Genomic DNA, 23,772 nt, shown 5'->3' on the forward strand with positions numbered 1-23,772 from the left:
CTCATTATAGCAGCATGGTACAACTCTGCCCACGTCCCTCAATTGCTAAAGCTGGGACAGACATGACACAATGGTGCTAAAGCTGGGACAGACATGACACAATGGTGCGTAGACACGTGTTACACACTTCAAAACACCCAGTAAAAGCTGTTTATGGTAGACACCTGCACAATATGCCATTCGCTCATGGTTTTTAATCATGGAGCTCAATGTCTGTCAGCGCCACATACAGTGAGCTCCAGAAGTATTGGGACAGTGACATTCTTTGTTGTTTTGGCTCTGTACTCCCAACACTTTGCATTTGAAATGATACAATGACTGTGAGGTTAAAGTGCAGACTGTCAGCTTTAATCTGAGGATATTTTCATCCATATCGAGTGAACCATTTAGAGATTACAGCACGTTTTGTACATTTTAAGGGACAGAAAGTATTGGGACAAATTAACTTATATTAAAGTGGTAAAAAATTAAGTTTTTGGTCCCATATTCATAGCACAAAATGACTACATCAAGCTTGTGACTCTCTACACATTTGTTTTGGTTGTGTTTCAGATTATTTTGTGCCTAATATAAATGTATGGTAAATAATGTATTGTGTCATTTTGGAGTCACTTTTATTGAAATAAGAACGTTTCTAAACACTTACATTAATATGGATGATACAATGATTACTAGGGATGCGGCAATAATTTGCCAATACCGATATCCAATATTTTCCTTGCCAAAAAACCCAATACCAATAACCAACATTTTTAATTTTAGCGGCCTTTAAGCATTCTAGTATCGTTAACACACACACACACACACGGACAAAGCGGTCTAAGGCACGGCATCTCAGTGCAAGAGGCGTCACTACAGTCCCTGGTTCTGTAATAACACACAGAAATACAAGCCTTAGGTCATTAATATGGTCGAATCCGGAAACTATCATCTCGAAAACAAAACGTTTATTCTTTCAATCTAACGGGTGGCATCCACAAGTCTAAATATTCCTGTTACATTGCACAACCTTCAATGTTATGTCATAATGACGTAAAATTCTGGCAAATTAGTTCGCAATGAGCCAGGCGGCCCAAACTGTTGCATATACCCTGACTCTGCGTGCAATGAATGCAAGAGAAGTGACACAATTTCACCTGGTTAATATTGCCTGCTAACCTGGATTTCTTTTAGCTAAATATGCAGGTTTAAAAATATATACTTCTGTGTGTTGATTTTAAGAAAGGCATTGGTGTTTATGGTTAGGTACACATTGGAGCAACGACAGTCCTTTTTCGTGAATGCGCACCGCATCAATTATATGCAATGCAGGACACGCTAGATAAACTAGTAATATCATCAACCATGTGTAGTTAACTAGTGATTATGATTGATTGATTGTTTTTATAAGATACGTTTAATGCTAGCTAGCAACTTACCTTGGCTTCTTACTGCATTCGCGTAACAGGCAGGCTCCTCGTGAGGCAGGTGGTTAGAGCGTTGGAGTAGTTTACCGTAAGGTTGTAAGATTGAATCCCTGAGCTGACAAGTTAAAATCTGTTGTTCTGCCCCTGAACACGGTAGTTATTAATCCACTGTTCCGAGGCTGTCATTGAAAATAAGAATGTGTTTTTAACTGACTTGCCTAGTTAAATAAAGGTGTAAAAAAAAAAAAAAAGATTTGGCAAAGTCGCCGTCCAAAAATACCGATTTCCAATTGTTATGAAAACTTGAAATCGGCCCTAATTAATCGGCCATTCCAATTAATCGGTCGACCTCTAGTTAACATGACTTGGGTATGATATTTGTGCGTCTAACTTTCTCACTCATCACTATTCATGATATGTTCAGGATTATCCATAGTCATGGTAGCATCCACATTTTCTTATTTTCAATACTCGTGACTCCAAAATGACACAATACATTATTTAGCATTAATTTCTATTGGCGACAAAATAATCTGAAACTCAACCAAAACAAACTGCAAATGCATCCGACAAATGTGTAGAGTCCCAAGCTTTATGTAGTCATTGTGTGCTATGAATATGGGACCAAATACTTATCTTTTTACTATTTTAATTACACAAGTGAATACTTTTGGTCCCCTAAAATGTGGGGACTGTGTACAAAAAGTTATGTCATTTCTCAACAGTTCACCCAATATGGATGAAAATACCCTCAAATTAAAGCTGACAGTCTGCACCTCAGTCATTGTATCATTTCAAATCCAAAGTGCTGGAGTACAGAGCCAAAACAACAAAGAATGCGTAACTATCCCAATACTTTTGGAGTTCACTGTACATAATGTTGACAATCAAGGATGACTGGGTCCCCCAATAATGCATATAAACAGATACACATGTTGTGTGACTAGCCTACATGTTTTGTGTGTGTTTGGACTACATTGTCTCTTTTACATTGAAAACATGTAATTATGCCCAAATCATTGGCGATACATAGGGCCTAGGTTACCCTCTTGTTGTGTCTTTACCTATAGGCTTTCAAGGTTAAGGGATAAAGCACATTCATTGTATTACGTTGCTGTTCAGGTGAAAAGAAGAATCAGTCTACTCGAGGCAGTGTGATGGTTGGCATGGCCCAAATCGTGGCTTGCTCATGATGTAATCCTCCTCTCAAACAGAGTTGTGAAATCATTTTATGAAACAAACTCACAGGGAGGAAAATGAAGGGAGCAGCAGTATTTCTCTGCTCCAGGCTGTGGCGGACCTCCATGTCTGTTAAACAGGTTAGTAATATCCCTCTCTCCTCTGTAGCTCTACCCCGGCCTCTCCTCCATTAGTCTACATCAGAAAGTGCAGAGGAGCCAAAGAGCTTTAGAGAGCCATGCAGCCACTCTAAACTGCCCAGTCCCAGCCAACAGTGGTGCAAGCTAGCAGAAGCTGAGTGCTCACTGTTTTGACTCCTCACTAAGCATCAGTGCTGTGGAAGACTTTACTCGACTGGATGACTTCCTCTCAGGCACATTGTATCACACAGTGGAAAAAACACATGTAGGCCTACTTACGCAGGGGTACCAAAAATACAGCAAAAAACATGGGGATGAGTTCCTTCTTTTTGGTTCTCAAAATAGTTTGTGTGGACTCCTTATGCAATTACATAAGGCCTCGTGGAGGAAAGGGTGATGTAAGATGGATGACATGTTCTCACACCAAGAATGTCGTCAGCCCATCTGTTTGCATGGTCAGACAGGTTTAGCAGTGAAAGGTTGCTTTACCGACTCTGTGTGACTCTTGTCTCTCCCGAGTGGCGCAGCAGTCTAAGGCACTGCATCTCAGTGCAAGAGGTGTCACTACAGTCCCTGGTTCGAATCCAGGCTGTATTACATCCAGCCGTGATTGGGAGTCCCATAGGGTGGCACACAATTAGCCAACGTCGTCTGGGTTTGGCCGGGGTAGGCCGTCATTGTAAATAATAATTTGTTCTTATCTGACTTGCCTAGTTAAATAAAGGTGAAATATATTTTTTAAATAGCGCTTCCCTCATTGTCTTCATCAGGAGAATGGTTCAGTTTGGCAACAATTAATGCCACCTTCCCCCTGGTAGACATTCTCTACAGTCCAACCAGACATCATGTCACCTGACTGTACAGGTTCTTAGTTTGAGCTCATCAGAACATGTACAGATCTGGCGTCACTTTTCAACACTGGTGTGTTAAGTATGATACTGAGAGGTCAACCAAGAAACGTTTGTTTTTTTATATGTGGAACATTTTGAGTCCTCTGTAATTCCAACATGCGTTGTCATTTTACAGTGACTGTGTGACAGATGTACCTGATGTCAGCTCCACTGTCCATCCGTGTATAATAGTAGTTCTAGGGATACAATTCAGCTGTATTTATTTTGTGGCCGTAATGTACATCACAGCAGGTTTTCTCCGACCTTCCTCTCCATTCCCTAGTTGTTGCAGGGCTCTACGCTGACCTTTTTTACAAGGAGCGCGTGTGAAAAATGTAGACACACGCAAAGAAATGTAGGAGCACAATGACAAATATTTGCGATATTAAAGCTAGAATCCTTAATTTATCTAGGCGCGCCTAAATAAAACATTCTGGTTTCACAGCTAAATATTTAAGTGCATATTGCGCAGTGCACGCCAGGTGCACGGTGTTTCTTCTGACACATTGGTGCGGCTGGCTTCTGGGTTGGATGCGCTCTGTGTTAAGAAGCAGGGCGGCTTGGTTGGGTTGTTTCGGAGGACGCATGGCTTTTGACCTTCGTCTCTCCCGAGCCCGTACGGGAGTTGTAGCGATGAGACAAGGTAGTAATTACTAACAATTGGATACCATGAAAACGGGGTAACATTTTTTAATTAAAATGGCCTAATATTTAAATTTTCTACCAGTCCTTTGGCCCAACCACATTTCTACACTTCGGCTCTGAAGAGTTGGGTTTGATGAAATTCTACTCTGCACTCCCCCACTAACCCCCACCCTGCCCAACAAGGCTACATTCAGGTCTACAGTTAAGTGGTGTGGCAAGGTCTTTAAAAAACAACCCACTTTTGTCCGGAGCAGAGCTGAGTGCACACATAGAGGAGAGTCCTGCCTAGTGGCAAATCTGCTGAACTGTCCCACTACGCAGGGCTTTCTGGAGCGTGTGGCATGCTCATGTTAGCACAGCCAGCCATGGCAGACATACCATGACACACAACACGTAGGCCATATAAATAACCTACCCTCATTTAATGTCTACAACTACCCTATAGAATGTCCACGAAGACTTTATTGTACTGTCTCGATTCCCATTGAACCCTTTTATGTGTGTGTGAGTCATGTTGTCCTGTCACTATTCCTCTGTGGAGAGGCAATGGAAGCCCCAGCCCAGATAAGACTCGCATTCTCTTGGAATGAGAGCCTAGACAGGCCCAGATTTGAGAACCCACCAGCGCCTAATGGGCTTATGCGTCCTCAAGAGTGGGGAAACCAGGAGATGGATCAGGCTGCAGGAGGAAGCGGATTGGTGATTACAGATTAGGACCTGGTCCACCTCCAACACTTGTTGATCTGAACTCTCTCCCTCTCCTTCCTTCCTTCCATCTTTCTTCTCTTTTTTTAAGGCGCAGTGAAAGGAGGAGTGGTTGGGGGGAAAGGAAGCTTTTTGTTTACAGAAGAACAATGCTGCGAATGAGAGCGCTCAGTCCTGGAGTCAAAACAGGGCTAGAGACAGGCTGGCAGGCAGGCTTTCCAGGGAGATGTCAGACTGTCTGGTGGATTGGGTCAGGGCACTGGACTAGGAGAACCAGGTGGATGGGAAGGGTGGTGCAGGGGTTAGCAGCAGCAGCATTATTATTTTGGGTCACACAATTATGATTTCACACTGAAAGAGGTTGATTTTGACATGTCCCTCTTTTGTTAAATTCCAGACCTGATTTTGACTTTGGACAGGCTGGTAATGGTGGGTTTTTATAAGGCAGTTCTCTTTTCCCACACCCCCACTTCCTCCTCCTCCACAGGCACTCCAGTGTGATGGTTAACCACAGAGCTGTACACCAGGGCAGCACTGTGAATTCCCCTTTTTCCCCACAGCATCCATTTCCCATGTTCCATCCCACTGGGTTATAATTCGAGTGGTAGAGTTTGAGTGTGTGTTTGAGAGAGAGACCGGGAGATGTGTGGGATCCAGCTGAAGTGCCTCCATTTTGTTTTGGTTAGTGATTGTTTGCTCATTCAGTGTGTCATGTGACCTCTCCCTCCCCAGGTGGCCTGAGTGGCGGGGTGCATTGAGTCCTCGGACACTGGGTCTCTTTGTGTCCAGCACTGGGAGAGACTCACCCACTTCTCTTTCTCCATAGGTGGAACTTTAACTTTACACTCAAGGTCTCTGCCTGCCTATAACCTATCTGTTCATTGATTTTGACCGAGAAAGCCAGGAGGTTGTGGTGTTTGCTGACCCCAAACTAGCTACCTAGTTTGGCCTGTGATTTGGAAACCTATGATGTGACTAATAACCCACTGACTGACTGTCAGACACAAGGAGGATACACAACTCCTCTGCTTCCCATGCTGGAATGCCGGTTATGTTCCAGTTTAGTCATTAGATATGTTCCACTTGTTTGTTCCTGTTGCTGCCAATGACTCAGGGCTTGTAGGAGGACATTAAGTGATACCACATCTTTAACAGGATATTAAGAGATGAGGCTTCATGGGTCGTAAGAGGGAAGTGTGTGTGGGTGGGTTTCTGAATGTGTTTCCAGCTGCAGCTTCAAATTCCTCTCCAGCTGTTTGGTTGTGGGCCATTTAGATAAGAATGTGGAGTAAATGTAGAATATGTTAGCCTAAAAGGCTTTTGTCATTTATCAGAGTTGCATGTGATGCCAGTTCCCTATGAAGGCTGTGTGGACAGCCTGGTGATGGAGGGAAGGAGCGTGCGGCGTGGTTATCATTAGCGTTCAAGCTGTGATATACAGCAGCTATTACTCACTTTGTCACCCCCACAGATGCCTTAGTTGACTGATGTTGCAGCGCCACGCCTGGTACAAGGCTGACACCATTGAATAACTGTACACTACAAGTCTACTCTGTCCACCCTGTCATATCCACACTCAACTCATTCCACTGCTATACAACAATTAGGAATGCCTCTGAGCCCACCTCTATTATAGTGTTTTTGTTTGTGTGTGGTATTCTTCTCCATTACTGTATTCATAGTTTTAAATGTCAACACTCATTAGCCTACTCCTCTCCTGTTGTGAGCAGCTCAATTGTGCTGTCTTTCCTCCCTGTCAGTCACACTGCAGTCGTTGGGTCTTTGAGCTGGCGGCAGCGCGACCAGAATGAGAAACACAGACACACAGAGAGACCCTTCTCTCAGCCTTGACTCGATACCGCCGTCGCTATGGCGACTGAGGATTTAAGATGCGCCGAGATGCAGAGGGTTACGTGATGTTTTTCCGGAGTGTTTAGTAGGGGCAGACAGGGTGAGAAATGTTTGGAAAATTAGTTTTGCACCAGGGGTGGGTTTTGGATAAGGCTGATATTTTTCCTTCCGCATAGTCATGGCTAGAAGGGAAACTGCTTTTGCCAAATGAATGTCGAAAGTAGAAAAGTTTTCCTAACATTAACCTAATTCTCCTAACCTGCTATGTTAATACTCCTAACCTGCTGCATAAGTTCTCCTAACCTTTTGTGTAAGTTCTCCTAACCCGTTACGAAAAATATGACTAAAGCTGTATTCCATCCAGTCAAAACCCTTCCACATGGGCAATAAGGTGGATTGGTTAGAATTATCATTTTTTTGTACCATTTTTGACTCTCCAGCTAGCTCCCTCCCAATCAAACCCTTATTCATTTTGGCAAGTACATTACTCGGTTGTACAAAAAACGCAACTCCTTGAGAACAGCATTTTGTTAAAAGTGGACATGGGAAATAGATTATTTGATTCTAACTAACCAAAATAATGTTTTTTTTACATTTCTACATTTTTTCCCCAGGATTGTGAGTGTAGAGCTTTTTGTGTCTGTGTGTGCAAGTGCCCATGACGTTTCGTTCTCTATATTTACGTGTGTGTCAAATCAAATTTAATTGGACACATATTTAGCAGATGTAATTGCTGGTGTAGCGAAATGCTTGAAATGTGTGTGTGTGTGTGGCCATGTTTATGTGCCTGGATGGAGAGAGCTATATATTTGTCAGTGTGTGAGTATGAGAAAGTGCGCCCGGCGTGACCAATAAAAATAGATTTACGATGCCGCCCTGTAGGTGCAAGCTGGCCGGTTTCCTTTTCTTAGGGAAGGCTCCTGTCATCAGGACAGACTTCCTATAAACCCATACATTTAAAGAATTCTGTGTGCTGGCAGGAAATGGGGACAATCATTTAACTGTATGTCATTAAACAAAGCTATCATGACAGAAAGTAGATTAAATGGGGGTGTACCGTAGGTTGGATCATATGGCTAACATATTTCTGTCAGCGATATGGTGTTTGCTCTGTTTCTTCAGTGGCTTATGGACCGTTTAATGCAATATTCTGTGTTGATGGGATGTGCAACCATTCTCTTTCTCCAGGATGGTTCTCTGACTGTCCCCCCACAGTTCTCTTCCTTGTTCTACATTCAGATCCTCCATCAGTTCTTTTCTATTTAGAAACTACTTGTAAATACACTATCTCACCAAAAGTATGTGGACACCCCTTTAAATTGTGGATTCTGCTGTTTCAGCCACACCGTTGCTGACAGGTGTACAAAATCAAGCACACAGCCATGCAATCTCCATAGACCAACATTGGCAGTAGAATGGCCCGTACTGAAGAGCTCAGTGACTTTCAGTTCATCAAATGTCTGCCCTGCTAGAGCTGCCCCGGTCAACTGTAATGGCTGTTATTGTGAAGTGGAAACGTCTAGGAGCAACAATGGCTTAGCCGCGAAGTGGTAGGCCACACAAGCTCACAGAACGGGACTGCCGAGTGCTGAATCGCGGAGCATATAAAAATCGTCTGTCCTTAGTTGCAACACTCACTACATAGTTCCAAACTGCCTCTGGAAGCAACTTCAGCACAATAACTGTTCGTCTGGAGCTTCATGAAATGGGGTTCCATGGCTGTGCAGCCGCACGCACACAAGCCTAAGATCACCATGCACATTGCCAAGCGTCGGCTGGAGTGGTGTAAAGCTTGCCGCCGTTGGACTCTGGAGCAGTGGAAATGCGTTCTCTGGAGTGATGAATCACATTTCACCATCTGGGAGTCCAACGGATGAATCTGGAAATGGTGGATGCATGGAGAACGTTACCTACCCCAATTCATAGTGCCAACTGTAAAATTTGTTGGAGGAGGAATAATGGACTAGTGGAAAGCCTTCCCAGAAGAGTGGATGCTGTTATAGCAGCAAAGGTGGGACCAACTCCATATTAATGCCCATGATTTTGGAACGAGATGTTCGACGAACACGTGTTCACATACTCTTGGTCATGTAGTGTATGTAACGCCATGAGAAGTATTAAACAACCATCACCGGGGAAACATTTAAGAACGTGGCTGTTTGACAGTCAGATTTACACACGAGAGGCAAGTGCTCCGCTACCATGGGAAAGAGCCCTTGAAATCACTAACTAACCAAAATGTGTCCCGAATGAGTGACAGTGAGGTACAAACCAAGGGTCCCATAACCCTTTGTGTTCATGTAAGAGTCAATAACTCTCTGAATCCTCTCCCTGTAAAAGTATAAAGCAGAGCCGAGCGATTCAGCCCTCCTTTCCATAAGGGGTGACACCCCTGAAGAGTGGACCGGGACACCGTGTACCGTCTAGCAGGTCCATCTCCGGGCTCCTACTGCAGTCAGTCTATCCGTCCATCCAAAGGGGAAGCCTGCTGAGCCGCTGGCATAGAGCCCTATCTGACCACGGCGTTCCCTTTCCTGGGGTCAACCAGCGACATTATCTGGAGCCCGCCATGTTTAGCCACGGTAGGTTAATTTAGCTGCCCTTCTCCGGGGAAACCCATCAGACAGTCAGGGCCGGACTCACGGAAATATGTGTCCATCATTATAGTTTACAGCCGGTCTTCACTCTAGTTTACTACGTGATCAGTCAGATTATCTGCTCAATACCTGCATAACATTGACCTACCTATCCTACCACTTATATTGGTGGTTAGGCTATATATTGACTGAAGGACAGGCAGTTGGCCCATGGTGTCTGAGTTTACGCTTGTCTGTCTGTATGTAATGTAGGTCCCTAGAAAATCTTTTTTTTTGTTGCCTAATTCCATATTCTCAGTTGAGTTTTTCAAGGTTTTTGTTTTCCCCTGTTTTTTTCTGGTTTTCACTCTCCAAATCAAACTTTTTTTTTAAATAGAAAAACAACTAAATTGGATGTTGTAAGTCCACAACAATGCTTAAACCACATCAGGAGACCACTTGAGATTTTGGGGTGTTGCACATAGCAAGAGGCTATTATTTAGTGTTATTTTTGTGGTGTATGTGATGGTAGAATTTGTGAAACAACATTTTAATTTGATTTATTTCACCTTTATTTAACAAGGTAGGCCAGTTGAGAACAAGTTCTCATTTACAACTGCAACCTGGCAAAGATAAAGCAAAGCAGTGCGACACAAACAACAAAGCAGAGTTACACATGGAATAAATACGCACTAGATTGATGCAAATAATCCATTTAAGCATAGGTTACTTTGTAGTTAACATTTTATTGAGAAGGTTTTTGGAAAGCCTTTCCATCTACCAGAAGACTTTTCATTAGCATCATCGCAAACGACTACAAAAAGTGGTAGACGCACTCACTGCGCATACACAGATGGGGAATTCTCGTTAACTCTTCAGAAAGTTGCAGGAAATACATATCACTGATGTATTCTGTTCATGTCTTATTATAAGCTTGCTCAAATTAATACATTTTCAGTACATTTAGTTGATTCCCTATTAAATTCAGTAAAACAATTTATATGGTTGAATTCTGTTTTAATTTCTGGATTAGAGGTCGACCGATTAATCGGAATGGCCGATTTAATTAGGGACGATTTTCACGTTTTCATAACAATTGGAAATCGGTATTTTTTTAAAACATTTTTTATTAGTATTTTTTTTACATACCTTTTATTTAACCTGTTGCGACGACCAAACCCGGATCTGGGATTCTATTTATAGACCTAAGCTCATTACCATAACGCAACGTTAACTATTCATGAAAATCGCAAATGAAATGAAATAAATATGCTATCTCTCAAGCTTAGCCTTTTGTTAACAACACTGTCATCTCAGATTTTCAAAATATGCTTTTCAACCATAGGAAAACAATCATTTGTGTAACAGTAGCTAGCTAGCGTAGCATTTAGCGTTAGCATTTAGCAGGCAACTATCACAAAAACAAGTAAAGCCTTCAAATAAAATAACTTACCTTTGAAGAACTTCTGATGTTTTCAATGAGGAGACTCTCAGTTAGATAGCAGATGCTCAGTTTTTCCAAAAAGATTATTTGTGTATTAGAAATAGCTCCGTTTTGTACATCACATTTGGCTACCAAAAAAAAAAAAAAAAAAAAACGAAAATTCAGCCCTCAAAACGCGAACTTTTTTCCAAATTAACTCCATAATATCGACTGAAACATGGCAAACGTGGTTTAGAATCAATCCTCAAGGTGTTTTTCCACATATCTCTTCAATGATATATCCTTCCTGGAAGCCTGGTTTCTCCTTGCTCTCAAATGGAAAAATAATTGCACCTGGCTTTACGCTCCAATTTCGACGCAGGGACACCAGGCGGACACTTGGAAAATGTAGTCTCTTATGGTCAATCTTCCAATGATATGCCTACAAATACGTCACAATGCTGCTAACGCCTTGGGAGAACGACAGAAAGTGTAGGCTCATTCCTTGCGCAATCACAGCCATATAAGGAGACAATGGAAAACAGAGCTTCAGAAATCTGCTAATTTCCTGGTTGACGCATCATCTTGGTTTCGCCTATAGAATGAGTTCTGGGGCACTTACAGACAATATCTTTGCAGATTCTGAAACTTCAGAGTGTTTTCTTTCAAAAACTGTCAAGAATATGCATAGTCGAGCATCTTTTCGTGACAAAATATCGCGCTTAAAACGGGAACGTTTTTTATCCAAAAATGAAATAACGCCCCTAGAGATCAAAGAGGTTAACAAGGCAAGTCAGTTAAGAACACGTTCTTATTTTCAATGACGGCCTAGGAACGGGTTAACTGCCTCATTCAGGGGCAGAACGACAGATTTTCACCTTGTCAGCTCGGGGATCCAATCTTGCAGCCTTACAGTTAACTAGTCCAACGCAATAAAGACCTGCCTCTCTCTCGTTGCACTCCACAAGGAGACTGCCTGTTACGCGAATGCAGTAAGCCAAGGTAAGTTGCTAGCTAGCATTAAACTTATCTTATAAAAAACAATCAATCATAATCACTAGTTAACTACACATGCTTGATGATATTACTAGATATTATCTAGCGTGTCCTGCGTTGCATATAATCTGACTGAGCATACAAGTATCTAAGTATCTGACTGAGCAGTGGTAGGCAGAAGCAGGCACGTAAACATTCATTCAAACAGCACTTTTGTGCGTTTTGCCAGCAGCTCTTTGTTGTGCGTCAAGCATTGCGCTGTTTATGACTTCAAGCCTATCAACTCCCGAGATGAGGCTGGTGTAACCGAAGTGATATGGCTGGCTAGTTAGCGCGCGCTAATAGCGTTTCAAACGTCACTCGCTCTGAGCCTTCCAGTAGTTGTTCCCCTTGCTCTGCATGGGTAACGCTGCTTCGAGGGTGGCTGTTGTCGTTGTGTTGCTGGTTCGAGCCCAGGGAGGAGCGAGGAGAGGGACGGAAGCTATACTGTTACACTGGCAATACTAAAGTGCCTATAAGAACATCCAATAGTCAAATGTTAATGAAAACACAAATGGTATAGAGGGAAATAGTCCTATAATTCCTATAATCACTACAACCTAAAACTTCTTACTTGGGAATATTGAAGACTCATGTTAAAAGGAACCACCAGCTTTCATATGTTCACATGTTCTGAGCAAGGAACTGAAACGTTAGCTTTCTTACATAGCACATATTGCACTTTTACTTTCTTCTCCAACACTCTGTTTTTGCATTATTTAAACCAAATTGAACATGTTTCATTATTTATTTGAGGCTAAATTGATTTTATTGATGTATTATATTAAGTTAAAATAAGTGTTCATTCAGTTTTATTGTGATTGTCATTATTACAAATAAATAAATAAAAATCGGCCGATTAATCGGTATCGGCCTTTTTGGTCCTCCAATAATCGGTATTGGTATCGGCGTTGAAAAATCATAATCGGTCGAACTCTAGTCTGGATACTGTGATTCCATCCCCGTTCTCCTCATCGCAGATTTTACAGGGCCATAGTAATGAGAACTCCTCTCATGTTCTGATGGTTGGCTTACATTGGATGATGATTGCTGCCCGGTGCTCCATTCATGTGCTGCAGTCTATCTCAGCATTGGCTTCTCTGCTGCCATTGTCCGGTTATCTCTGTAATTTCAGTGGTTTTGTCTTGGGTCTGCTGTGCTCGGCTGTAATTCGGCCTGTTCTATATTTTGCATGTATAAGTGTTGTGTTGTGTTTTCCTGCTGAATTGATGGCTAGGTTTAATGTATGCTTACAGAAGGCCCGTTGGTTTTCATGTCCCAGTCAGAGGGACATTACTGCAAGTTCTGGTGTTCCGTGATGTGTCATTTCACTACCACAGTCAGACAGGCCTATTGTGTCACCGGCCTCCTCTCTCTTCCCTCTTCCTCTCTGCCAGTTTACATTTGGCTACATGAGACTCACCATTGCCCTTTCTCACTGGGACTCCCTGTAACGTTTGAACTGTTCATGTCCATCTCCTGTAGCTTTGCTCCGCTGCAGCTGTGAAAATACAGAAAATTACCAGCTTTGAGAGTCCATTTCTGTTGATTAAATCATCTATATTTGAGAAACACACTATGTAGCTAGTTTTCAGGAGCCAGCATATGTCGTTCTGCCCGTATTTGGCTGTAAAAGAAGCCAGACCTGAATAGTGATATCACAGAGTGCTGTTACCTGAGTCTTACAACTCCTCACCCCCTCACAGCACCTCACACCCCGACATTCTCTCTCTCTCACACCTCTCTGCCTGTAAATAATTAATTAGATCACTGGAGCTAGAGCGGATGTGCAGTGCGAGGTGTTGTGGACCCTTTCAGGGGCCTGTGGTGTGTGTGACTGGCATACAGTGTGTGTGTGAGACTGACTGAGAGAGATGCATACCAGATGTTTGAGTAATGAGGTGGGTTTTACTGGAACGGAACACATTCCCATGGATGTTTGCTGGAAGAAATTCTTCCTCGTCTGTTGAGCATGTTCTCCATTCCCATCCCCCAAGAGGGTTTAGATTCGGTTAAGACCTATTTTTCTCCCTCCTCTCCATGTTAATGGTGTAATTTTCATTAAACCCAGAAACCCTTTGTGTGTGCTGAGTGTATCAGTAAACACCATGTGTAGATGTTTGTGTTTCACACTGCGGTCTGTGATTTGTGTGCTTAATTCAGTCCATGGCACTCTTAAATGGTGTTCTGTTCCCTCTCATACGTTGTTTCAGCTCAGACCTAAATTGATTTAGGAGTCAGGTTATGTTTCACATGCAGTGTAAGCACTGTGGTTCTCCCTGCGTTTGGCTGTGGGTGGGTGGGGAGGGGCAGATGAATAGCGGTGGTTGTAGATTCAATGGCTTAGGCTGCTGTCTGCCCCTATGGGCCTGCCTTTGTTTATTTGTGTTAGCAAAGTAAAGTCTGGACACACCTGCATGTGAGCAGGTCTCTGTAGAGAGAAGACACACAAACGGCCTCGGAGCCCGCCAGACAAGAGACAGATTTCATCTCTCAAAGATCTGAAATCGACTCACATGGCAACTATAGACGGCTGTCGCACCGCAGCTGGCGTCTATGGGGGTGGTATTGAACAGCGCTGGTAGTGAGCATAGTGGGTGGATTTTGATCAGTAGGATGTGACCGGGATGGCCCAAAAAATACATAGACAAAATACACAAAGGTAATTGAAGAACAATAGAAAGGCCATTCTTGCCTGTGGCTGTGTCTGTACTGAAGCGGACCAGAGGGACTGGGCTTGGACTGGGGCTGAGTAAGTGACTGAGTGTGTGTCGGTGGCTCCAGACACCCAGGTGGCCGTTCATCCAGGCCCAGTGGAGGGTGTTTAAGTGTCTCTGCCTCATTTCCTCAGCAGCCCCTCCATGGTTCTCACTGGGGATCTGCCCAATCTACTACTCTGCTGCTGCAGGCTGGCTGGCTGCTGTGGGGAAGAGTATATTGAATTCATGTGCGAATGCCTTATGATTCAGCATGTCGCCAACAAGTGCCCATATACACTATCTTCAACTTTCTTGGTTGAGTTGCTGTTAATCAACTACTATAGCTATAAAGCATGTTGATGTGGGTCTATTTTCTGGAGCGGAACAGGAGAGTTCCTCATGTCATTGAGTCATCACCTGATTGTCAGCTTATTTTACATTTATTTTATTTCACCTTTATTTAACCAGGTAAGCTAGTTGAGAACAAGTTCTCATTTGCAACTGCGACCTGGCCAAGATAAAGCATAGCAATTTGACACATACAACAACACACAGTTACACATGGAATAAACCAAACATACAGTCAATAATACAGTAGAAAAATAAGTCTATATACAATGTGAGCAAATGAGGTGAGATAAGGGAGGTAAAGGCAAAAAAAGGCCATGGTGGCGAGGTAAATACAATATAGCAAGTAAAACACTGGAATGGTAGATTTGCAGTGGAAGAGTGTGCAAAGTAGAAATAAAGCGAGGGCTTTGGTGACAAAACGGATGACACTGTGATAGACTGCATCCAGTTTGTTGAGTATTGTTGAGTGTTGGAGGCTATTTTATAGATGACATCACCAAAGTCGAGGATCGGTAGGATGGTCAGTTTTACGAGGGTATGTTTGGCAGCATGAGTGAAGGATGCTTTGTTGCAATATAGGAAGCCGATTCTAGATGTAATTTTGGATTGGAGATGCTTAATGTGAGTCTGGAAGGAGAGTTTACAGTCTAGTCAGACACCTAGAATATGTGGACAACTACAGATACCTAAGTCAGAGCCGTCCAGAGTAGTGATGCTGGACGGGCGAGCAGGTGCGGGCAGTGATCGGTTGAATATCATGCATTTAGTTTTACTTGCATTTAAGAGCAGTTGGAGGCCACGGACGGAGAGTTGTATGGCATTGAAGCTTGTCTGGAGGTTAGTTAACACAGTGTCCAAGGGGTGGCCAGAAGTATACAGAATGGTGTCGTCTGAGTAGAGGTGTATCAGAGAATCACCAGCAGCAAGAGCAACATCATTGATGTATACAGAGAAGAGAGTCGGCCCGAGGATTGAACCCAGTGGCACCCCCATAGAGACTGCCAGAGGTCCGGACAACAGGCCCTCCGATTTGACACACTGAACTCTATCAGAGAAGTAGTTGGTAAACCAGGCGAGGCAATCATTTGAGAAAGGCTGTCGAGTCTGCCAATAAGAATGTGATGATTGACAGAGTCGAAAGCCTTGGCCAGGTCGATGAATACGGCTGCGCAGTAATGTCTGTTATCGATGGCGGTTATGATGTCGTTTAGGACCTTGGGCGTGGCTGAGGTGCACCCATGACCAGCTCTGAAACCAGATTGCATAGTGGAGAAGGTACGGTGGGATTCAAAATGGTCGGTAATCTGTTTGTTAACTTGGCTTTCGAAGACCTTAGAAAGACAGGGTAGGATAGATATAGGTCTGTAGCAGTTTGGGTCTAGAGTGTCACCCCCTTTGAAGAGGGGGATGACCGCGGCAGCTTTCCAATCTTTGGGAATCTCAGACGATATGAAAGAGAGGTTGAACAGGCTAGTAATAGGGGTTGCAACAATTTCGGCAGATAATTTTTAGAAAGAGAGGGTCCAGATTGTCTTGCCCGGCTGATTTGTAGGAGTCCAGATTTTGCAGCTCTTTCAGAACATCAGCTATCTGGATTTGGGTGAAGGAGAAATGGTGGGGGCTTTGGCGCGTTGCTGTGGAGGGTGCCGGGAGGTTGACCAGGGTAGGGGCAGCCAGGTGGAAAGCATGGTCAGCCGTAGAGAAATGCTTATTGAAATTCTCAATAATTGTGGATTTATCGGTGGTGACAGTGTTTCCTAGCCTCAGAGCAGTGGGCAGCTGGGAGGAGGTGCTCTTATTATCTATGGACTTTACAGTGTCCCAGAACTTTTTTGAGTACTACAGGATGCAAATCTCTTTTTGAAAAAGCTAGCCTTAGCCTGTGTATATTTGTTCCTAACTTCCCTGAAAAGTTGCATATCACGGGGGCTATTTGATGATAATGCAGAACGCCACAGGATGTTTTTGTGCTGGTCAAGGGCAGACAGGTCTGGAGTGAACCAAGGACAATATCTATTCCTAGTTCCATTTTTTTTTAATTGGGCATGCTTATTTAAGATGGTGAGGATGGCGCTTTAAAAGAATAGCCAGGCATCGTCTACTGACGGGATGAGGTCAATGTCATTCCAGGATACCCCGGCCAGGTCGATTAGAAAGGCCTGCTCGCAGAAGTGTTTTACGGAGCATTTGACAGTGATGAGGGGTGGTCGTGTGGTCGCAGACCCATCACGGATGCAGGCATTAAGGCAGTGATCACTGAGATCTTGATTGAAAACAGCAGAGGTGTATTTGGAGGGTGAGTTAGTTAGGATGACATCTATGAGGTGTTTACGGATTTGGAGTTGTACCTGGTAGGTTCATTGATAATTTGTGTGCATGTCACAGTTTAGGTCACCTAGTAGCACTAGCTCAGAAGATAGATGGGGGGCAATCAATTCACATATGGTATCGAGGGGGCAGAGGGAGGTCTATATATAGCAAGCGGCAACAGTGAGAGACTTGTTTCTGGAAAGGTGAATTTTTAGAAGTAGAAGCTCGAATTGTTTGGGTAGAGACTTGGATAGTAATACAGAACTCTGCAGGCTATCTTTGCAGTAGATTGCAACACCGCCCCCTTTGGCAGTTCTATCTTGGCAGAAAATGTTATAGTTGACGATGGAGATTTCAGGATTCAGACACGGCTAAGACATCCGGGTTGGCAGAGTGTGCTAAAGCAGTGAGTAAAACAAACTTAGGGAGTAGGTTTCTAATGTTAACATGCATGAAACCAAGGCTTTTACGGTTAAAGAAGTCAACAAATAAGAGCACCTGGAGAGTGGGGCTAGGCACTGCAGGACCTGGATTAACCTCTACATCACCAGAGGAACAGAGAAGTAGGATAAGGGTACGGCTAAATGCTATACGAACTGGCCGTCTAGCATGTTCGGAACAGAGAGTAAAAGGAGCAGGTTTCTGGGCACGATAGCATAGATTCAAGGCATAGTGTACAGACTAGAGGTTGACCAATTAATCGGAATGGCCGATTAATCAGGGCCGATTTCAAGTTTTCACAACAATCTGAAATTTGTATTTTTGGACACCGATTTGGCCGATTTAAAAAATAATTTTAAAAATGTAAAAAAGAATTACACCTTCGTTTAACTAGGCAAGTCAGTTAAGAACACGTTCTTATTTTCAATGTGTGCCTAGGAATGGTGGGTTAACTGCCTTGTTCAGGGGCAGAACAACAGATTTGTACCTTGTCAGCTCAGGGATTCAATCTTGCAACCTTACAGTTAACTAACGTTAGTCCAACGCTCTAACCACCTGCCTTTCATTGCACTCCACGAGGAGCCTACCTGTTACGCGAATGCAGTAAGAAGCCACGGTAAGTTGCTAGCTAGCATTAAACTTATCTTATAAAAAACAATCAATCAATCATAATCACTAGTTAACTACACATGGTTGTTGATATTACTAGTTTATCTAGCGTGTCCTGCGTTGCATATAATTGATGTGGTGCGCATTCGCGGAAAAAGGACTGTCGTTGCTCCAACGTGTACCTAACCATAAACATCAATGCCTTTTTAAAATCAATACACAGAAGTATATATTTTTAAACCTGCATATTTAGCTAAAATAAATCCAGGTTAGCAGGCAATATTAACCAGGTGAAATTGTGTCACTTCTCTTGCGTTCATTGCACGCAGAGTCAGGGTATATGCGATAATAATAAACATTTTGTTTTCGAAATTATAGTTTCCGGATTCGACCATATTAATGACCAAAGGCTCGTATTTCTGTGTGTTATTATGTTATAATTAAGTCTATGATTTGATATTTGATAGAGAAGTCTGACTGAGCGATGGTAGGCATCAGCAGGCTCGTAAGCATTCATTCAAACAGCACTTTTGTGCGTTTTGCCAGCAGCTCTTCACTGTGTTTCAAGCATTGCGCTGTTTATGACTTCAAGCCTATCAACTCCCGAGATTCGGCTGGTGTAACCGATGTGAAATGGCTAGCTAGTTAGCGGGTTGCGCGCTAATTGCGTTTCAAACGTCACTCGCTGTGAGACTTGGAGTAGTTGTTCCCCTTGCTCTGCACGGGCCACAGCTTTTGTGGAGCGATGGGTAACGATGCTTCGAGGGTGGCTGTTGTCGATGTGTTCCTCGTTCGAGCCCAGGTAGGAGCGAGGAGAGGGACGGAAGCTATACTGTTACACTGGCAATACTAAAGTGCCTATAAGAACATCCAATAGTCAAAGGTATATGGAATACAAATGGTATAGAGAGAAATTGTCCTATAAATACTATATTAACTACAACCTAAAACCTCTTACCTTGGAATATTGAAGTCTCATGTTAAAAGGAACCACCAGCTTTCATATGTTCTCATGTTCTGAGCAAGGAACTTAAACGTTAGCTTTCTTACATGGCACATATTGCACTTTTACCTTCTTCTCCAACACTTTGTTTTTGCATTATTTAAACCAAATTGAACATGTTTAATTATTTATTTGAGGCTAAATTGATTTTTATTGATGTATTATATTAAGTTAAAATAAGGGTTCATTCAGTATTGTTGTAATTGTCATTATTACAAATAAATAAAAATGGCCGATTAATCGGTATCGTCTATTTTTGGTCCTCCAGTAATCGGTATCGGCGTTGAAAAATTATAATCGGTCGACCTCTAGTACAGATAAAGGTAAGGTAGGATGTGAGTACATTGAAGGTAAACCTAGGCATTGAGTAATGATGAGATATTTAAACCAGGTGATGTCATCGCATCGCATGTAGGAGGCGGAACAACATGGTTGGTTAAGGAATATTGAGCAGGGCTAGAGGCTCTACAGTGAAATAAGCCAGTAATCACTATCCAGGACAGTAATGAACGAGGCATATGCATATTAGCGAGAGGCATGCGTAGCCAAGTGAACATATAGGTCCAGTGAGTGGTTGGGCTGACTGGGGACACGGCGATTCAGACAGTTAGCAGGCCGATGCTAACTAGCTAACAGTTATTAGGCCGGGGCTAAACAAGCTAGCAGTTTGCAGACCGGGGCTGGCAAGCTAGCAGTTAGCAGACCGGGGCGGGCAAGCTAGCAGTTGGCAGACCGGGGCGGGCAAGCTAGCAGTTAGCAAACCAGGGCAGGCAAGCTAGCAGTTAGCAAACCGGGGCAGGCAAGCTAGCAGTTAGTAAACCGGGGCAGGCAAGCTAGCAGTTAGCAGAGCGGGGCGGGCAAGCTAGCAGTTAGCAGAGCGGGGCAGGCAAGCTAGCAGTTAGCAGACCGGGGTAGGCAAGCTAGCAATTAGCAGGGGATAGCAGTAGAAGAAGGGGTCTGGATATTGTAGCCCAGGAGTGGGCTTCGGTGGTAGCACAGGAGCCCTGGCCGGGCTAGCTTCAGGCTAATTGGTGCTTGCTCCGTGATGGAAACACTAGCCAGGAGTTGTCACCCGGGATTGCGGTTAGCTAGTTGCAAAGATCCAGATGAAAATGTTCAAGAGTTTGAGGCAGGAATCCAGGGATATGGAGAGAAATAGGTCCGTTATGCTCTGGTTTGAGTCACGTTGTTCGAACTGGCGATAGCTTTCCGAGCTAAAGGTTAGCTGATGACCGCTAGCAATGGTTTGCTAACTGAAAGCTGGTAGGTGGTTAGTTAGCTGACTAGCTTCAGTTGAGGGATTCCAGATCCAAAGTAAATAGAAATACTTTAGAAAAAGCAGATCCACGCCACATTGGGTGAGGCGGGTTGCAGGAGAGTATTTAGAAGTTGAGGTTTAGGAAAATATTTTTAAAAGATATGCGAAGAAAAATATGTAAAAAGATATATACAAGGGACACGACAAGACGAAGACAAAGACGTCTGACTGCTACGCCATCTTGGAAATGACTTATGATCAGTACACACACTCAAATGTGGAGATATAGGGTTTAGCACAATCCAGTCTGGCTAAAGATATATGTTCATGTGTTTTCTTTTATCACCTAAAAGTCACATTACTTGTCTTACATTACACATGATAAAATAAATGCTCTTGCTGCTTATGTAATGTAGCCAGGGTTATCCATATCCAAGATGGAGAGCTTTTCGATTCAGTTCCCTAAGCAGCAGTGTATCACTTCAGCCCTGCATAACCTCTCTCCCTTGGCAGTGATGTAACCACACGATCACAACAGCCTGTCAGTGTGTAATATGTCTATCGGCAACGATTAAAAATAACACCTCATTCTCCTCTTCTCTTTCAGTCCTCTGTGCCAAAAACCTGGTGAAGAAAGATTTCTTTCGTAAGTAACCCAGTGAAAGCTGTGTTTCTGATCCTCGACTCCATGTTAAATGGCTTTATAATTTCATAGTCAGGGGGCTTGAGGGCTTTGATGTCTGCAGTGTGAGATATGTATCCCCTGTGAGAAATGTGAAATGTGGGTCAGTTTGAGCTGATAAAAGAGGACCTGCTGCCAGCTGCTAGAGTTCCCTACCAGCAGAACACCATGCTAACACACTTAACCAACCACTACACTACACCAGCAAAGAGGAAAGGGTTAGTAGCCTGTAATGTTACTACTGATATGTTTGTGGGGAGAAAGATGAGCTCACCACGTCACAATGATGTAGCTTATTATCAATATTAGTCAATAAAACTACTAATAAAACTAGGCCTATTTTATTCCCTTTGTTTCATTCACATTTCACGCATTGAGTCACACAGGTCGGAAATATCTCTTAAGGATTGGACCCTTTTTTCCCAATTTCGCCTAAAATTACATACCCAAATCTAACTGCCTGAAGCAAGGATATGCATATTCTTAATACCATTTGAAAGGAAACACTTTGAAGTTTGTGTAAATGTGATATGAATGTAGGAGAATATAAAACATTAGATCTTGTAAAAGATGATCATCCCCACCATCTTTGAAATGCAAGAGAAGGTTCACAATGTATTTTTCCAGGTTAGGCGCAATTTCAGTGTATGTGCAAATTTTTCGACTGATCCAACGAACCATTGCATTTCTGTTCAAAATGATGTATTAAGTCTGCCCAAATGTGCCTAATTGGGGCAATTCTGTGGAGGTTAAATATAGGATATCAATAAAACTTTATACTGACATTTAAAGCTAGTCCATTTCAGAGTGAAACAGCACAACATTCCAGTGTGTGCTAGGTGTCCATAGTGGCCCCAGTGTTTGGGTGTGTTTGGGTCAGGCTGTCATGGAGAGGGAGTGTGTTAAGGTCCCTGACTCAGGTGGTTTCTCTGGTGCCCATTCCTCCCATTCCAGCACTCAGGGGCTGAGTAAACACTCACTCAGTCAGGGCCTGGGTGGAGAGAACTCTGCCTTGTGTGGCAGCAACTCAGACTTGTCTCTGTGGGATAGTGTGTTTATGTATACGAAGAGATGTATTTCTAAGTGCAGTTTTGTTTTGTTTGTGTGGGCCTGCATGGCATATGTGTGTGTGTGTGTCCGTGAGCCTGTGTGTCCACCACACCCAGGCTATCTGCAGGTAAATGTCATCCAACAGGTCCCTCAGGTCTGTCTATTAGTGTCAATGTCATGTCCACCCGTATCTCTAGATATCAGTCACTCAGCTCAGGTTCAGTCACACTATCAGATTCACACTAATCAGCCATTCCTAGACTGTCATAGAATGTTATTCATCAAAAGTAGTTTTCTTCAGATGACCTCTTTTCCCTCTTTCAGAAACCGGATAGTCTCACTTCCATCTGCATAATGAAATCATCAAATAATGATGGAGTGATGCCTGTAACATTTTCTCCTAGTACAGTATGTCCTTGGCCAGGCCAGTGTGCTGAGTGTGTGTGTGTGTGTGTGTGTGTGTGTGTGTGTGTGTGTGTGTGTGTGTGTGTGTGTGTGTGTGTGTGTGTGTGTGTGTGTGTGTGTGTGTGTGTGTGTGTGTGTGTGTGTGTGTTTCCCTGTAGGCCTCCCTGATCCCTTTGCCAAAGTGGTGGTGGACGGCTCAGGACAATGTCACTCCACAGACATCGTGAAGAACACCCTTGACCCCAAGTGGAACCAGCACTACGACCTGTGAGTCCCCTCATCACTCAACTAACATAATGGATAGTGCAGAGCTTGCACTTGACATACCATCCATATAGAAGCAGCTGTGACTAGATGTGAAACCGTGTATCTAACAGAAACCTTACCTTAACCTGCTGATTTAGTAATGAACCAGCATTCTGCTGAACTGCGGCCCCTCTCTATAACTATCACCAGTGCCCTCTATGCTATATCTACACCAGTGGAAGCTGCTGAGGGTAGGACAGCACATAATAATGGCTGGAACAGCGCGATTGGAATGGCATCAAACACATGGAATTTATGCGTTTGATATATTTGATACCATTCCACCATTCCACTCCAGCCATTACCATGAGCCCGCCCTCCCCAATTAAGGCCCCACCTGTGATCTAAGCATTCCCTCACCCAACTCCAATTAAGGCCCCACCTGTGATCTAAGCATTCCCTCACCCAACTCCAATGTGCCAAGTGGACATCAGGGATGTGTCACACATTGATTCTGCAGGATCTGAATACCTTACAGTAAGCTGTGTTTATGTCTGTCCTCTTATCTGTAGGCCAGCAATGACAACTCCACTGGGGTAGTTAAAGTGAAAAAGAAAAACATTTAAATAGAACCGTGGGGAACCTTTTGGGCAGATATGTGCATGTCTTGTTGCACCCATGTCGCTTTCCCAAGGACTGCTTGTCTTGTGAAAACAACCTGGAAAAAGAGGGTGGGAGTGAAAGTTTCCAGTATTTGCCCAGTGTTTATCCAGGCGTCACGCGTAGGTAACAGAAAGAGGAAGCACATGTCTCCGTTTGTTTGGTTGCTCAGGATACCAGACCCTCTCCCAACATGGCTGTTTAATTA

General features: G+C 43.3%; 1 protein-coding gene across 2 annotated transcripts in view; it reads left to right on the forward strand.

Annotated features, from left to right (window-relative positions):
- LOC139421413 (E3 ubiquitin-protein ligase SMURF2) overlaps positions 1-23,772 on the forward strand; it is a 63,985-nt gene that overhangs the window by 11,941 nt on the left and 28,272 nt on the right. For both annotated transcript variants that reach the window (XM_071172289.1, XM_071172288.1), the window contains exons 2-3: positions 21,129-21,167; positions 22,817-22,925. In XM_071172289.1, coding sequence (XP_071028390.1) covers positions 21,129-21,167; positions 22,817-22,925 — 148 coding nt within the window. The remainder of the gene's footprint in view (positions 1-21,128; positions 21,168-22,816; positions 22,926-23,772) is intronic.

Source organism: Oncorhynchus clarkii, chromosome 12 (genome assembly GCF_045791955.1).
Source record: "Oncorhynchus clarkii lewisi isolate Uvic-CL-2024 chromosome 12, UVic_Ocla_1.0, whole genome shotgun sequence".
Lineage (NCBI taxonomy): Eukaryota > Metazoa > Chordata > Actinopteri > Salmoniformes > Salmonidae > Oncorhynchus > Oncorhynchus clarkii.